This window comes from Uranotaenia lowii, chromosome 2 (assembly GCF_029784155.1).
Source record: "Uranotaenia lowii strain MFRU-FL chromosome 2, ASM2978415v1, whole genome shotgun sequence".
Classification (NCBI taxonomy): Eukaryota; Metazoa; Arthropoda; class Insecta; order Diptera; family Culicidae; genus Uranotaenia; species Uranotaenia lowii.
Window position 1 is genome coordinate 436,818,032 of NC_073692.1, and position 18,424 is coordinate 436,836,455.

The 18,424-nt window shown below is 34.6% G+C and overlaps 1 protein-coding gene across 1 annotated transcript; it reads left to right on the top strand.

Annotated features, from left to right (window-relative positions):
* Positions 1–245: 245 nt before the first annotated feature.
* Positions 246–9,402, top strand: LOC129745957 (putative uncharacterized protein DDB_G0271606). Its single transcript, XM_055739355.1, has 5 exons — positions 246–704; positions 1,556–2,332; positions 6,877–7,229; positions 7,282–7,366; positions 7,433–9,402. Exons 2-5 carry the CDS (start codon positions 1,564–1,566, stop codon positions 7,783–7,785), a joined length of 1,560 nt encoding a protein of 519 aa, XP_055595330.1. The 5' UTR covers positions 246–704; positions 1,556–1,563; the 3' UTR covers positions 7,786–9,402.
* The last annotated feature ends 9,022 nt before the right edge of the window (positions 9,403–18,424 follow it).

Consider the following 18,424-nt stretch of genomic DNA (forward strand, 5'->3'; position numbering starts at 1 on the left):
CCAGGAACGATTGATTGTATGTTGTTATGGTACTAGGGAAAAGGGGGTGAGTTTCATTCATGAATTTGGCGCGTAACTGCTATGCCTTCAGACAGCATTTCACGGCATAACTGAAGGCAGTCGGAAAGTGATTGTAGGAGCTGGGCGCAATGTATGGGTGCTGAAAAGTTTCTGCTATGTGACCCGGGGGAAGAGTGTATACATGTTTCCGAGCACCTCCATCCATACACAATTGGGTGCACCGTATCCTGGAAGATGGTAATGAAAGCAATCCCACACGATTTCGGGATGTCGTTTTGTGGTGTGGCGCAGGCGGGGTGCGATTTTTGCTACGATACTATACCAAATATACAGGATACGCGTTGCCCATCCACTTGTGCGCCGGCCAGTTGCACAGAAAGGACGCGGGAGTGGAAGTGTAGTAGTTCCTCTTGTATCCCGAGTTGTAAAAAATCTAATATATATTTTTATTTTAATCGATAATAATAAAGTCCAGCTTTTCATACACACATTTAATTGTGTCTCACTCACTCTCTGTTGGCTTCGATCCCGGAAACACGCGTACCGTTCCTCATTCCGAGTAGTGACGACGTCCCGGTAGGATGAATCTGTAGTGTCTTCTGGTTTCCTCACCCTAGCATTGATAAAGAGGAAAAAATAGAATTCAAATCTAAATTCTGCTAAAGGATTTACTTGTACAGTAGGTAAGCTTCCACAAAACCGTGTAACACTAACAGTTATTAATAGAAGGCTACAGTTAAAAATAGAGCCAAATCTGAAGGGAAAGGGATTTTGTTTTGAATTTGTGCCCCAACCATGAACTGCCCCAGACCTTTGAGAAAAAAAGTGAAAGTGATTCTGCCTAGTTGTTCGGCCGTCCTGGACTACTCCATCCACCATTTTCTCTTTCCATCCTCAATCCGGAAAAGAAGGACGCGGAAGTTTGTTTGAGGAAGCGGATGCACACCACTTCCACTGCTCACTCGAGTCTTTTAGGCGGTGTATATTTTGGTGGGTTATATGCGCGGTAGTTACTACATCGTCCCTCTACTCCAACCACCATCTTGCAGAACATCAATTGCGATTAGGTGGGATATTTCCCCGTTCCATGGTTTGAGGTGTAATGCATAGCGGGAAAATTGCGTTGGAGTTGGATCATATAACAAAAGGGAATTTATAAATTAGAACAATTTGTGTTTTAGTATTAGAGATAGAATGATAAATTATTTTAAACAAAATAGAAAAGCAAAAATGAAACGACCTTTTATGAATGTCGTGTTTTGTCCACCATTTCCATAATTTTTAATGTTTTGTACTCATTTTATGCAACTCCTACATTTTTTGTGGGTGGTTGAAAAACTACAGAAAAAGGAATCTTGAATGAATTTTACTTATAGCATATTTTTGTTTCAAACGGAAGTGTATGGATAAGGTTTTTTTCCTTCTTGAACAATCAGTGGAGAATTAAAAAAAAATATTAACTTTGACTGGTTAATTCGAAATTGTTTTCATTTCATTTTCTATTTTTTGTTGTTCATTTCATTTTCTATTTCAGCCATAAGCATGAATTTCTCACCCTTTGGGACGCATTTTCCCGGAACGATTCCGGGAATACATCAATTTACTAGCAGTGGTCTTGTAACCAGTGTACCTTCGTCTTCGCATGACACCAATAATCGATATCACACTATTAACTCCAACGTCAACATGGCCCATTTCAACCAGTCACACGGTCCTATACTGGGGAAATTCCGTCCGGAAGATTCATCGAACATGATAAACAACAAGTACAACGGTCACAATCCTGGAACTTCAACAATTCCAGTTACAACCACCAGTGCTCAGTACACTATTCCTTATACCCAGCATTCGGAAGTAACCGATCACAAGCCACGCATGTACCCGCAAACATCAATTGCCACCACAACGGCTGCTCCTACGCAAACTACACAAGATCTCAGCCAGGATATCAGTGCCTTGCTTCAGCAAGCGGACAGTAAACGAGTCCTTCAAAACCCAACCAGCTGGCAAACGCTTACACCCACGGCTTCTGTCGCAGACTATCTCTCTCATCTACCGGGAACGGCTCTTCCACTCTCCCTACATCATTTCCTCAAATACTCGGCCGAAAATATCAAGAAGGAAAATCAACAAAACCCACTTTCTTCGACAATCGATATAGCGCAGACACAGGCGCAAAACGTACATTCGACAAACAACCAACACACAAACGGTATGATACTTCCGGCTTCACAAACTATCGCCGGAATCTTAGGGCACCATAATCAATCAGGTGGACAACACCAACAACAAGCACTTCAGGCACAACAAGGTAAGTTATATACATGTATGTATGTATCAGAATCCACTTGTTATCGTGGGGTATTCTGACCCGTGTTGGCACGGAAAGTCTTTATCGCACATTCAAATACTGTCATGCATAACTCATCAACAATAACTGCAGCACTAGCAAGGGGTCCGGACAGGTTTGACTCAATCTTCTCTCTTCCAACGGTTCGAAACAAATAAAAAATTCTGAAACGGTACCTACCTTCTTCTCAAGATTCAAAATTTGCCGAGATACTTCGGCTTGCTTGATTCCACAATTCATTGTATTTCAGTTTTCGGATCGTTCGATGCCCTGTCCAACCCCCCACTAATGCCTTTGAATATAGTTAAGCAATTTTGATTGTATGAATATAATAAATAAAACAGTCACACATTTTCATCATCTCACCTCGTACCATTTGAAAAGGATACTAAAATTTATTCAATGAAAGGCTACTTATTTTTAACCCATAAAAGACTTCAAGAATTTTTAAACCTTTAATCTGGTTCGCCTGTTCTGCTCATAAAATCCATTTGAATTTAGATAATTTTTTCAAATAAAATTTACTCCAAACAAAACCCTGATTATGCATTTTTCTTGTTATATATATTCTTGAAATACAGTTAAGAGAAAAAAAATTTAAAAAATAAATAAAGTTAATTTTTAAAAGCCTAAGCGATATTCAATTGAATTTATGTAATTTAAGTGGAAATCATGACCACTATTTTACCAGTTTGGCTACTATAGAAACTAATTTCTTTAATACTAAGTGTTTTCAAGTTTAAGTTGTTTTGTAGTATTTAACTAAAAACAAATTGTCTCTAAAGTAATATCTACTAATGTGTGGTGGTAGATGCAACTCTATCTGTATCTACCACTTCATAGTAGTAGGCTCGTGAGGAACAAAAATTTGGTATGTGATGGTAATGCTTCTAGACAAATTCTACCCGCTCATTTTCACCATCTTTCATTTCTTCTAACCTTCTATCCATCTATATATAAAAAAAAAAAAAAAAATTTCATAATCTTTAGATGTCCCTACTAAAAAGGACATCACTTTTCACCGCTAGGCCGATAAATCAAAAGTAACAAACAAAAATTACGGTGGTTAATCTCTTCATAAAAGTAATGTTGAAATTTGAAGAGAAATAATGAAATTAATTATGTTAGTCTATAAATTCTCTGAATCACGTAAAATTAAATGCGGAAAAAACCCATGACAATCACTAGGCCAAGTCTTCCTAAATTTTTAATGGTATAACATGTGCTAACAAAATATAGATCAAAATAAAATAAAAAATAGGTATAAAGTGCAGTTTAAGCTGATATTTATACTAATTTTTATTTAATGTATGTCTGTTCTAGAAGCATTTTATGACTCCAAGTAAAAAATTATCATAAAGTGTCTGATAATGTATACACAAATTTAAAAAAAGGTTTTTTGAGAACGAAGCATAAATTCATAAATCTTTATAGCTCCAGCTCTGCTAAATCTGAATCTTTGAACTAATTTACTTCATTAATCTAGAACTAAAAATTAGGCAACTGAAGAACTTTTTGCAAATTTGAGACGGAACCGAAGTTTAAATTAAAGCGAATATTTAAAGCTTGTTTCAGATAGAATTTGAACAAAAACATTTGCCTGTATTTCAGTTATTTATTATTGAATTCAAGATCTTTGTATGAACAAATATAGCATTTTATTCATACTTTTAAGAAAAAATACGGAAAAAAACAATTTTTTACCAATGAAGCTAATGGAACCAAATTTGGTATGGGAGTGCATTGGAATACGAGAAATGATACTATGATTATGTCAAACCCTTGAATTCTTCCAGTGGGGATATAAAAAGAAGGAGGGTGGTTTCCATACCATTTTTATTGCATAACTTGAGAACGATTCGAGCAAATGGAACCAAATTTGACTTAAAAGGGTATTTGGGTTCGCGAAATTCTATGAATATTTATATTTTTTATGATTCCTTTAGAATTTTCAGCATAGCTAGAAAACCAATCAAGAAAATGGAACCTAATTTAGTATGAGGAGGATTTTGAATACCAGAAATGTTATTATGATATTTAAAGAACCCACTTTTTTCCAGTGGGAGGATGCTCCCAAATAATTTTTACATTACTCGAAAACGTTTACAGCAAGTGGACGAAAAAGAAGATATAAGAAAAAAAATGTAATATGCTTATTTGTGACTCCTTTTTCCTTTAATTGGGGATAAAGTTAGGGAAGAGGGATGCTCCCATACAATTGTTTTGCAGCAACCAAGAATTTATCTAACAAATGGAACCAAATATGACATAGGAAATCATTTGGGTACGAGAAATGGTTTTATGATTATTTGAAACACCACTCTTCTTTCAGGAAGTACACAGGAAGTAGGGAGAGGACTCTAATTTAATTTTGTTGGTATAACAAGGGAAGTTTCTAAGCAAATAGAATCAAATTTGACATGGGAAGGTATTTACATATGAGATATATTCCTATGAATGTTACAGACCCTTCAGTGTGGAAAGGGGAGGGGGTTGTATTGCTTAAGAACTTAACGACCAATGGAACCAAATGTGATATGATAAGATTTTTACTTCCGGAATGGCCACAGATAACTCATTTCTGAATAGCCAGATGAATTACTTAACCAATGCTTTTTGCTGTGATAGTTAGTTGGAGATTAAATTGACCAACCGCTGAGCAATATTTGAAATTGTATGGAAATACCACTAAGGCACACTTAAATTGTAAGTTACCTACATTGAAAATCATTATATTATTATTCCATTGTAATAAATAAATACACTTTGCAGTTTGAAGCATCTGCTATCAAGAATCGGTGTTTTGCTTCAACTATATCCGCAACTGTGTCTATTGTAGTTCGTGAGCCCTTCCCCCTCTTGGAAGAAGGAAAGAGGTGAGGAATCCATACCAGTAAAACATAAAATTAAAGAATTTAAAGAAAGCTTATAAAAACAGAGCAAAAATTGCAGATCTTTGAAAATTAATTTAGAGGTCAAGTTTCAAAAAATTTGAATAAATCATTTTTGTAGTGCAATTCGTGTCTCCAGTTAAAGCTCTCATTTCAAAAAGGTTACTTCTGAATTATGATGAAATTTAATTTAAAATGGTGCCAAAAAAACAAATTTAAAAAATTTTCAAAGATTTCATAAATCTTCTTTGTGGTGCAATTCGTATCTTCATTTCAAACAGCTTACTTCTGAATTATGTTGAAATTTAATTTAAAATGGTGCAAACAATAAAAAACACATTTAAATAATTTCATTTATTTTTGGATGGTGAAGCAAAGCACAACGGGTCAGCTCGTTTTCAAAAAACGTTAAATACATATTCTTAAAAACTCAATTTCTTAGTGCTTTTTAAAGTTTTGCACACTTTTTGATTATGTGCCAATTTGCCTGTATTAAAAAAAACTCCTCCCGCTTTAAAAAGGGGCAATATTCTTTTAATTTAAAGGGATTATTTATTGTATTGAAGATCCCTCCTATTTTTTTAAGGGTGTCTCCTTCAACCTTCAAACCTTTAAGTTACGTTTAGACTGAAGACAATCTAGCAGCTATTTTGCCGTAAAAAATAGTTCCCTATTGAATAATGATGAAATTTAATTTAAAGGAAGTAAATTTTAATAAAAATAATTTATACAAATTTAATTTTTTCCCTGGAAGGGGTAGCAAAGCACATCGGGTCACCTAGTCACAAATATTTTTTATATTTCACAATTTATGAATACAGATTTACGTGTTTTCGAATCACAGAAAAAAAAAAATTTTATTGTGTTGATCCGATTGAGACTCTAAATACTCTAAAAATTCCAAACGTTCCATAAAAAAAGGTTCATAAAGTGTGTGGCCATTGTTACACTTGAGCGAAGTGATGGTAACAAGAAATTTATTCTTGCGCGGCCATTTTAAAAATCGATGTTTTTTTCAATATCGCGTTTTATGTTACTTAGAAATAAAAAAAAAAAGTCACATTGGTGTTATTTTGCTTCGAAGTACCTCAATTTTAATATGTTTCAATGATTTTCTTTCCAAATCGCACAATAAAAGGATTTTTTACAGCACCAGATCAGAAATATCTTTTCCCAGTCAGTTGTTGGAACGGTCGAAAAAAGACTTCCTAACAAACCTGAGAGCCACGTAGATTTACCACTAACCGTACAGATATTGGAACTCTTTGAAAGTTTGAACTCTGATTGCTGTATCTTATTATAAAATATCAAATAATCTTCCATCGGATTTCACATAGTATTTTAATTCTTCAAATTAAATTACAATTGTCATATTACTAGATAAGATATAAAATTCCAATTATGAATCAATGTACGTACAGAAATTAGTAGATCATTTAAACGTTTTTAAAACTCGAGAAGCTGGTGAAATGATTATGAAGACAAATATACATACTTACATACATACAAACATAAATACAACATACATGAATACATACATACATACATCATAAACCTTTCTTTTGAGTTCCATTTCGAACTTAGGACATATTATAATGTTTACATTTTTTTAAGCTCCGGCTACCAGTACAGGAAATAATACAAATGGTAACGTTGCGGAGAAAAAAAAGAAATCCAAGAAAAAACCCAAGCCACCAAAACCCCCAAAAGAACGTAAGCCTCGTCCAAGACCTGGAGAAATTCAAGTAAGAACTGCCCTCGATGGCAGTCCACTGTTCTTGTGTCCAGAATGTCAGATGGCTTACCCCGAACGAGAACTGCTGGAGCAGCATCTTATTGGACATAACCTAGAGCGTCGATTTATTTGCGACATTTGTAACGCCGCGCTAAAACGGAAAGACCATCTAACGCGCCACAAACAAAGTCATAACCCAGAACGACCATTTGTTTGTACTATATGCTTAAAGGTAATGTTTTTTTAAGAAAATGCAGAATTTTATTTATCTATTTTGTTTTTAGGCCTTCAAACGCAAGGAACAATTAACTTTGCATATAGTAATCCACTCAGGTGAAAAGCGACACATTTGTCAAGAATGTGGGAAAGGTATGAAAACTATATATAATGTACATTATATTAGAAAACGAAAACAACTTTGTTTTAAATGCGCAGGATTTTATCGCAAGGATCACTTACGTAAGCATACCAGGTCACATATAGCGCGTCGGCTAAAGGCTGAACTGCAAGCTCAGAATGGTGGAACAACACCGGCTACAACTGGAACAACGCGGAAGAAGAGTAGTAAGTCATCCAAGAATCAACAGGCTCAACAAGCTGCTCAACAACAACAGCAACAACAACAACAGCAAGAGCCACAGCAGCAGCAACAGCAAACTCAACAGCAGCCACAATTTCAACAAACAACCATGCAGCAACAACTTCAATTGCCGCCTCAAGCTAACATACAGCAGTTGCAAGCTCCCCAATACCATCCAATTCCACCGGCTGGACAGATGATGTCTTAATATCTATATATATAAAAATGAATTTCTGTCTGTCTGTCTGTCTGTCTGTCTGTCTGTCTGTCTGTCTGTCTGTCTGTTCCCTATAGACTCGGAAACTACTGAACCGATTTGCGTGAAACTTGGCAGGTGGGGGTATTGGAGGCCGGGGAAGGTTCCTATTATGGTTTGAGATCCCTCCCTCTCTCAATAAGGGAGGGGGGGTCCTCCCAAACAAAAGACAATTTTTTGCATAACTCGAGCACGCATCAAGCAAATGGTATAAAAATTGGCATGAGGTGGTAATTGGGTACGAAAAATATTCCTATGAATATTAGGTACCCTTCCCTCCTCTCAGTGGGGTGATAGGAAGGGGGGAGGGGGCTACCTTACAATTTTTAACATAACTCGAAAACTAAACAAGATATTGGAACCAAATTTGGCACGGGAAGGTATTGGGATACGAAAAATCTTTCAATGATTATTTGAGACCCCTCCCCCCTTTTTGTAGAAACGGGGAGGGGGCCTCTTTCATATTTTTTTACATAACTCAAAAACTAATAAAGCAAATGGAACCAAATTTGGCATAGGAGGGTATTTGGATATGAAAAATATGTATATGATTATTTGAGAGCCATCCCTCTTTCCAGTAGGGAGAAATAAAGGGGGGAGGGGCCTCTTTTATAATCTTTTACACAACTCAAAAACTAATTAAGCAAACAGAATCAAATTTGGCATGAGCGTTTATTTGGGAACGTGACATGTTCTTATGATTGTTTGAGAACCCTTCCTTCTTCCAGTGGGGAGAAAGGAAAGATGGAGGGGAGTTTCATACAATTTTTACATCATAACTCAAAAACTACAACAGCAAATGGAACCAAATTTGGCATGGAACGATATTTGGGGACAAAAAATGCTTCTATGAATATTTGGTATCCTTCACTCCTTCAAAGAGGTGGATGAAAAGGGGGACAATTTTCAGTATAACTGGAGAGTTGATCGAGCAAATTGAACCATATTTGGCATATGAGGGTATTTGGATTCGAGAAATGTTTCTATCATAAATTGAAGCCCCACCTTTTTTTCAGCGGAAAGATATAAAGAGGGAAAGGGGGCCTCCATACAATTTTTTTGCATAACTCGAGAATTTATCGAGCAAATGAAACCAAATTTGGCATCAAAAGGTATTTGAGTACGAAAAATACTTTTTCTATGCGAAACAATTCCTTTCTTGCAGTAGAATGATAGAATTGGGAATATAGGAAGGGAAGAGGAGGCTTACATTTAACTTTTTTTTACAAAATCCGAGAAATGGACAAAACTTAACATGGAAAATCATTTTGGTATGATTCTATGATTATCTGACACACCATCCTCCTTTCAGGAGGGAGGTGAGCTCAATACAATTTTGTTAGCATATGTTCTCAATTTATGCTAACGAAGCCAACAAATGGAAACAAACATGGCATGGAAAGGTATTTGGTTACGAGATACGTTTCTACGATTGTTATAGAACCTTACGCTTTACAGTGTAGAGAGAGGAAGAAAGGAGAAGGCTCCATATACAGTTTGTTGTAAAGCTTTAAAACTTTTTAACCAATGGAACTATATTTGATATAAGAGGATTTTTGGGAACGAATAAAAATGGGTATGATTATTAAAGATCACGATCTCCATTCAGCAGGGGGTGAAGGGGAGGACAGGGGGGGGGGGGGATCTCCTATCAGTTTTTAGCATAAATCCAGAACATTTCAATAAAAAACCACCATATTTTATAAGTTAGATTGTTTGCGTACGATTATTTGAGACCTTCCTTTTTTAGGGTGAAGCCTGAGGAAACAGATTAAAATTATCAGATCTTTAACACAAATTTATAGATCAAGATTTAGAATATTAGTTTAAGTTATCTTTGTATTGCAATTCTAAACTCCAGCTGCAGCTCTCATTTTGTAGCGGTTGCTTATGAATTAATGAACAATTAATGAACAATAAAAACAATAAAAATTTGAATAATTTCTGAAAGTATCATTTTATTTTGAAAGGTGTAGCAAAGCACACCGGGTCAGCTAGTAAAACATAAATTTCATCGCCTGGATCACACATTCAATACCTCTTATAATTAAGATCTGATTCCATTCCAATGCTATAAGATAAGATTGATATTTATATATTAGTCTTAAGAAATGTCACTAGCTTGTTTTCAACAAGCATGCAACAAATAGTTGACGAAGTACTGGTAAATGATTTTCTTTAATTGTATGTTTGAATTGAGAAATACTAGAAGAATACGGTCATAAATTTATTTAAAATGTTAACTTATGTACTTTCAATAAAAATCATGTGCATTTATTAGATTTCAAAATCTGTGCAATTTAATCATTCACTTTAATCTTGCTTCTCATGCATAAATAAATTTACAACAGTCTAGTATTTAACTTCTTGAATGTTCCTTAATTTTGTTAACTGTTTTTTTTAGTCAAAATATGAAAAATGATTAAGTTTTTCAAAAGTTTCTAAGCGCAGAAACAAGTAAAAATTTTCGGTTTTTGTTATTTTTTAACATTTTTTTTTTTAAATCGTATGAATATTCTTATGATTTGTTGCACTTGATTGATTGACGATTTTATATCACTAGTTTTAAACTTCAACTATTTATATACGAGTTCAATAAATAAAGTAATCATAAATCTCATGAGTCTTGTCTGTACTGATAGGAACTAGTGAATAATGTGTAATTAATCGATAATTTTAAGCGCAACAATAAACTTATTTTGATATATATATCTAACGAAATTTTTTTTCTTAGCATGGAAGTTTTCTCTAAAATTTAATGCAAACTATCAATTACCTACATATAAGTGAAAACTTTTGGTAGTAGTGTAGGTTCGAAATACTAAGCCTTTTATCTTTCACACTCACACAATTTTTGTCTTTATCATTAGATACTCTAATGTTTTAATTGCTTCTTATTATCAAAATAATCTTCCAACGAATAATGGGGGCTTTAGAAGCATAGCGTCCTGTCAGGGTGAGCTGCCTTTTTCCACTGAGTGGGCCAATTGAAAAATTAAATCTCATGACTGTATGTGTGACCCACATACAGTTAAATTTTCTTATCATTCAAAAACTACCAGCCATAATTGATAAGGTTGCAAGCCTATGCCTAAGATTTCACAATTTGGTAGATACGAAGCTCGTTTTAATGATCCTTCAAAAACGTTGGAAACATATCCGAAAAATCACCACCCAACCGTGCATATTTACACCCTTTTCCTTTGGTCAGAATTATTGTCTATTTCCGCAGAAAGAAGAAATAGAAATAAAGAATCTGAATATGCATTCGCGGACAAGTGCTTGATCGAAGCAGACGTGTTTTCGGGATTCGGGAACCAAAAGTGAAACTCTCATTGTTTCAATAGCCTTGAAGGCTATTGTTTAATTTCTTTTGTATAAACGGAATCTTTCCCAGGAAAGATATAAAGAAAAATGGCAACAAGCATTCGAAAGAACACCGTGAAGTTGGCTTTCGTGTTTTTTTTTGTAAAGAAGACGGTCATATAAAGTCTAATTGCCCAAAATTAGCCTTACTCAACGACAAGAAGAACGATCATTCCACTGCATCCACCCTCGGACGACCCGCTAGACCCGTCGTTGATCGCCTGCTTCCCAACACATCGAATATGACGACTCTAAAATCCAACATTTTTCCTGTTAAAACGATCAACACGAGCACAATAACACGTGCACTATAACACGTGCTTCAGCGTCGCGAGATGGTATTTCCAGTCTCGCACAAGCAATACAGTCTCCCATGAAATCTGCAAAACTCGATTCTTCGCCCTGCCTCCCATCATCAATCGCTCCAAAGCTGGTTGCACCAACAGAAACAACAACGAGTGATAGCAGCAGAGACCGAGGATCTGCCGAGGTATTCAAAGTACCGTCATCACCCGGCGCACCGATCGAGATTGAAGAAGAGATAAGCGAATTAGATCGTCGTGCTTCCATCAAACGCACGAAACCAGATTCTCCTGAAAGCTCTGAACATGAAGATACTAACCAGCAGGTCACCGCCGACGCCGAAAGTGGAGAAAATATTGTCAATACCCCTTCGGGTATGATGCTTCGTGGACGTCCTGTAGAATCGATGGTTCAAGTTAAAAATAAGAGACGTTTAAAGGTTAAGAAGGCTAGGCGGTAAATTTTCTGTGGTGGTCAACACCCTTGAAAGCTATTTCCTATTAGCTACATGAAGCTAGTTCAGGAATTCAGTTGTTCATAGAAGTATTTGCCATAACATTTTTTTTTAATGTTCAACATTGTTGATTAACCAGTGTGATCAGTAGATAAAAGTAGAAGGAAATATATGTCATATGCAATGAAAAAACGATAGATTGCCCACATAGTTTAAGAGCCATGAAAAAATGTGTTAGAAAACATTGAAATTGATCATTGAATAAATGGATTTTTTTTATTAAAAAAAAATGTCATAAAAGCATAAAATTGAAGTCTACAATTAAGAATTAAATTTTTATTTAAAGTTCATATTTTGGATAAACTGATTGTTAAAAAAAAATGTTTCAAAATTAAAATTTGATTTAAAGATAATATTTTGGATAAAATGTGTAACCGTTGTTACAAAACGCTTTAGATGTTTTTTCCATGTTTCCAAATGTTTTGTGTAAGCTGTTGTGTCATTTGCTAGATTTAATTAGGGAACTAGGGTAACAAATTTATATTAGCTAGAATTCAATTAAAATAAAAAACAACAAGAACATATTTTGTTAGATTAAGTCAGGCGGGCTTCAGCGAGGGTGTATATTCATGGTACTATGAACATGGAGGGCTGGTCCTCCATATTAGGTGGCGTAACAAACCAAGGAAATTGTAAGAAGGCAAAGATGAAAATGACCTAGCTTCCGTCATAGGTCATTTTCATACAGGCGTTCGTGTGTGCAAGTTGTGAGTGCGTAAATTTTGTGTAAAATCTACTCGTGGCAGGAGTTGGTCAGGACTCCCTGATCATTCAGGTAATTAGGTGATTCTAGTCGAAAATAAGCAACCGTTTAAACAGCCTATCTTTCATCAGGACCTTGTAATTTTCGATCGGATTTTCCGAGAAAATCCTTGAAACCTACCTCACACGCACACACGATTCGGCCTAGGTGGTCCTAGACTGCCTACGCCTAATACGTAAAGGACTGTACTCTCTGGTTCTGCGAGACCATAAACCTCAAGGAGAGACGTCTCAGACCATAGTGCCTTAATCATTAAGGAGACCCTCTCTCGGCGCGGTCAATACGGCCTTGCTGTGGTCCGTCGATAAAGTCAAGGAAGGAAGACGCCATTGCAACAATTTCCGAGGTCTAAAAACGCCATTTTGGACCACCTACGCAAGCCACGTTACAAGACTTACCAGCAACTAGCAGAAACAGAACAGTACCAGCAACCAAAAAGCGCGCCAACGAAAGCAGTAAACCCGTCGACGGTATGTACTTCCTGAGAAATTAAATTGAAGTGCCCCTGAACCACACCAAACACACCCACACCCACACTTTTTGCAATCAATAAAACCCTCGAATTCAAAGTCAACAAATGCCCAACTTTTTCCTTTAAAGTAAACTTTTTAATTTGGCAAGAAACTCCACAGCTTACCCCGTATAGTTTTGTTCGCGTTCCCTCCGGTTACCCAGTAGTAGGCCGACCCTGAGACACAGTTTAGGGGTCTCCTGCTGCTGAGCTAGGTTTTCCGGGAGTGTTGGACCAGTAGGTTTTAAATGATTGTTTAAAAATTCATGTTTTGATTTTGAAATCAAAAATCGGAACTAGCGTAGGATTTTGGAATGATTACCAAACACAAATGTAGGGAAAAAAGAAAAGACGTTCAAAGGTTCATGGTAAAATTGGAGTTCAGAAATACAAATAAGAAAAGTAATAATCCTAGTTTGAAATTTTAATCTGAGTTTAGCATGCTAAGTTTAGCATGCTAAGTTCAATGATCATTTTTATTAGGCATTGGAGTAAATTGCAGATATTTCAAGAAACCACGACTAGAAATCAAAATTTTGACTACAACATTCAACACTTGACATACCTCCCGTCACGTTCCTTTATGGAAGTTTTAAACTTTACACTGAAACATTAAATCTACGCTCTAATAAAAATTTAACAGTGAAAATAGAAGAGCTCAATACTGATCTAATTAAAATATGATATGAACAAAATATTACCATGAAATATGGCCATTACGCCGCTGCACACTTTGTATGAAAATTTAAAATTTATAAATTTTTACACCTTCCATATTTTTTTTGGTTGATTTTTCTGCCATAAACAGCAATAAAAAATTTAGAAACCATGCATTCAGTCCTGAATTAGCGCAACGCGTTTAAATTTGGTATGGAAATGTGTATGGGAAAACAAAATTTTTCATTCAAATATCACCGGAGATGTACAGAAAGCTCAAAAAAATATAATTATCTATACACTCAGAAAATCTATTTTTCATAAGAACTTAGTAAGAAAATTGAAAGAATGTTATAAGACTCTTATGAAAAATTATTTTGCAAAAAAGCGGTTCATAAGACGTGTCTTATGAAATTTGTAATAATATTTCCTCTGAGTGTAGAAATATTCCTTGATTTTCGCACTACAAACCCAACTTGTATTCCCGAATAAAGCTTAGTTCTTTTAGAAATGGGACAGTTACGAATGCCTGTATCTCAAAAACCATTCGTTTGAACGAAATACTTTCTATGAAGAAAAAGAAGGCAATGTTATGATCTTTCATGAAAAAATTTGGAAAAAAATATTTACCGTTTTTTGTTAAAGAAATTTCTACTTTATTCTTGGTATCTCTCATTGGCCGGCGCACACTTTGTTTAGTCATGGTATTGATCAGTTTCTCCAACTTACACTTCGTAAAATCTATATTTTAGGTGGCTTCACCTTCCTTCTTCAATTTCTGATACTTTTTGGTCCAATACTTCTCTGGAAACTGGAAACTGGAAGCATTTTAGTGGATACAGTTGTTTCGAAATGAACAAATTTGATTATTTTTGACCACATTTTTGAACGTTTTTTTTTCGGTACCGGTTTTACAGCTTAAGAGCTTTGGAACTATCAAAAAATGGTTGTTTGAGGTTGGATTTTAATGAGTCATCACTAGGCAACACTTTCAGCTTATCGGAGAAAATTGTTTTGGACATATCAGCGATCTACCCTTGGTTTTTCGTTTATTGAAAATTAAAAATGCTGGTATGAGACTTGCATTCCTTGATGATCCTTAACCGTTGTTGCCGATCATCTGCTTCACTCCATTGCTTGATTTGAACTTTGTGGACATTATTGACAGTGTTTGCATACTTATCCACCACAAAAACTCAGTAATTCTTTGAATAATCAACGGTTTTGTCAGCTATCAATTTGATAATGACGAATTTTAAAGGAAACTGTGCAAAATTATTTTTTTCTTTTTCTCTTGCATCGTACATATCTCAAAAACGCATAAATTTTAAATTTTGGAAAAAATTGGTCAAATAGTACTTTTTACAGGCAACAAAATGTTGTTAAAATTTTTAAATCCAATAACTAGTTAACGAGCTATTAGCAAATGAAAGTGTCCCATTTCTAAAAGAACTAAGCTTTAGATATTCGATGTTGTACAAAAAAAAACATCCAAATTCTTGAAAGCTGTTTAACCGTAGACTGAAAATTAAAATCTTGAAGAAGTGCTTTGCACAGGTAATGAGTTTATTGATTTATATATGTAATCATGGCAAAACATTCCATGAAATTATTGAAAGCTCTAACAAGCAAAGCCTGTCATTGTTGTATACTCTTCAATAAATTTAGATTTTTACTATTATTTCATGTTAGCAAAAATGAAGCTTAAAAAGAGGCAAAACCAAAATTAAAGAAAAACTTCATTTCAAGCTTATTTGAATTTCTTGGATGATTTAACTTGTAGAAATTTCTTCTTCCATCCAAATTCCCATATTAAATTGAAACGCTTGCGCTATTTCAGGGATCAAACAACTTGTCTCGAATTTTACACTGATGCTTGGTTGCCCAAAAGGCTTCAAAACCTATGGGAGCAAAAAGTCAATTTTTGCAGAGGTTCTTGACTGTTTATTTTAAAGTTGTTATACTGTAGGATAAAAATAAAAAATCGCCAAAAACTGTTTTACATAGCCAATAAATTTGTTGACTTATTTTATCTTGACAAAACCATTTCTTGAAATGAAATGAAATGAAATGAAATGAAAGCTCTAGCCAGCAAAACATGCCATTTTCAAATAATTCTCATTGAAATCAGAAGACTTAGTTTCTTCTCATGTTACCAACAATGAAGCTTAAGCGGTACCATTATGAACGTTCCACAAATTGGGCAGCCCTTCTGTTTATCTTATATCTTATATATTGGCATCACTGCCTTTAAAAGGGAATCAGAATAAATCTAGCCGTTGTGCAAGTCAGACGCGTTTTTTGCTCTACCGTTTCTAGCCGAAAAATCATTCGCTTTTCCTCTTGCTAAATTCCCTGAGCTGTGCGAAAAACATTTTGGTCCTTCGAACCGGACAAACTTCGTTTCAAGCGTATTTGAATTTTCTGGATGATTTAATACGCAAATACCTATTCCTTCTTCCCTACAAATTTCCATACTAAATTGAACCGCATTGCGCTAATTCAGGAATTAATCAAATCATCTAAAATTTCACACTGATAATTGGTGACATAAAAGACAACGAAAAAAAACATATGGGAGCAAAAAGTCATTTTTGCAGCGGTTTACTGGCCATATAGCATCCCGTTTCTACCATTTGCCATCAAATTATACGAAAATATCAAAAAAGACACGAAGTTTAAATATGTATTACCTTTTTTTTGTAACATCTTTATTTGAAACGACTTTAAGGAGCCAAACTCGTTTTGTTTGTTTACAACTGTGTGCTTAAATCTAGTTCACCACTTTTTAATGTATTACCTTTTGTTTATCAACATATCGCAGAAGTTGACAAAAGCCAATTTAATTTTAATTAGGTACAGATATCAACTAAACACCCAACATCTGGAACTGTTTGAAATTAAAATGGTACCGTAAAACGGGGTAACATTGATCACCAGAGTAACTTTGATAAACATGAAACATTTCCACATAATCATCAAGAACTAGGTCTAAGGTTGAAATATCTCAATACTTTTTTCTCCGTTTAAAGACCTATAAGTTGAGTTTCAAATTGGGAAAATATGGTTTGGTTTTGGAAATTTTAAATGTAAGTAAATATGGAATTTCAATATCGTGAAATATCAAATTTTTCGAAGGCTCACAAACAAACACCCTTCCTGATGAAATCCAAGCGTTTAGAAGCAGCAGGGTGATTTATGTGAGAGTTCAATCTTTTTTTTTTAGTAAATATATAGTTTTGGTGTAGTTTTTGTTTTATTTTGAGGCAAATTTTTGATATTAAAAAAATAGAAACATTTTCCAAGAGTAAGCCAATCTAGGACAGGCTAGAAACCCTGTCAAATGATAAAGTTTGAAGGAAAAAAATAAATGAGAATTGTGCGAGGGCCGAGAGAATTGAATGAAAGCAAAATTTATTTTTTTTTTTTTTTGAGGTTTTATTTTTAAAGGTTATGATAAAAAATTTAGCCCTTTAATTTATGCAGCATCATGGTCCATCTTTCGATTTTAATTGTTGTTCGGCCTTAATACATCAAGGACCACGATGTGTTTTTTTTTTGACCGCGAAGAAATCTAAACCAACCGAAATTCAGCATTGTATATTTCAGAATTCACTGAACCAAATTTAGTATCTTTGAGCCACCGAAAGTGGTGTGTTCAATTTTGTAGAGTTTCATGATCAATTCAATATCATTTAAGTTTGTTCCGAGCTGCCTTAGCAATTGATAAACTAGTATTTGTAAATGTTATGAAGGTGTTTTGTATCCTTTATGATCCTTTATGAAGTAGTCTAATCAATTTCTGCAACCATGTTTTATTTTCATAGGAGTCCAGTACTGGTTTTCAAAACCTAGCATTTTAATATTAAAAAACTTAAACTCGCTTACGAAACGTCATATGTATGTATCACAGACATGTATGTAGTTTTGGTTAAAAACTCATCCATGATTTTTGCAGAATTTTTAAGTAACGTTTTCATGAGTAAATTTAAACTTTGAGGTTTGTATAGGAAAATTTAATATTTTGTTCTGAAAAATTAACATCAATTTTATTTTCTTCTATTGAACCGAACCTGCTTATAGTTTTTATGCCAATTTATCAATTCTCTAAAGGAAATTTTCCGCTGAAAAACTTTGTCCAAGACCTCAACTTTGTATCTTATTAGGCAAAAAAGTTATTAGCTGTTTAACAGGGGTATGTTTTCTGGTAGCAGGCCCGTGCGAAGGACGGAGGGGGGGGGGGGGGGGGGGGTGGTTGTTTCAAAATTCAAATTCAGCTGAAAATAATAACAATACCAAATATACAAAAGAAATAGGTGAATTGATTTCTGAACTATTTTCTTACTTATAAATATCACACAAGCTCAAAATATAATAAATTAAATTTTTCAATAAATGTCAGATCACATTTAAAATTAACCAGGATTAAAAATTGTTAAAAATTTTTTAAATGATTTTTATTGATAATTCATCTTAT

Coding starts and splice junctions, on each gene's coding strand:
- LOC129745957 (XM_055739355.1), top strand. CDS start 1,564: ATGAATTTCTCACCCTTTGGGACGCATTTTCCCGGAACGATTCCGGGA. Junction 7,230..7,281: donor TTTGTACTATATGCTTAAAG/GTAATGTTTTTT, acceptor TTTTGTTTTTAG/GCCTTCAAACGCAAGGAACA. Junction 7,367..7,432: donor TTGTCAAGAATGTGGGAAAG/GTATGAAAACTA, acceptor TTAAATGCGCAG/GATTTTATCGCAAGGATCAC.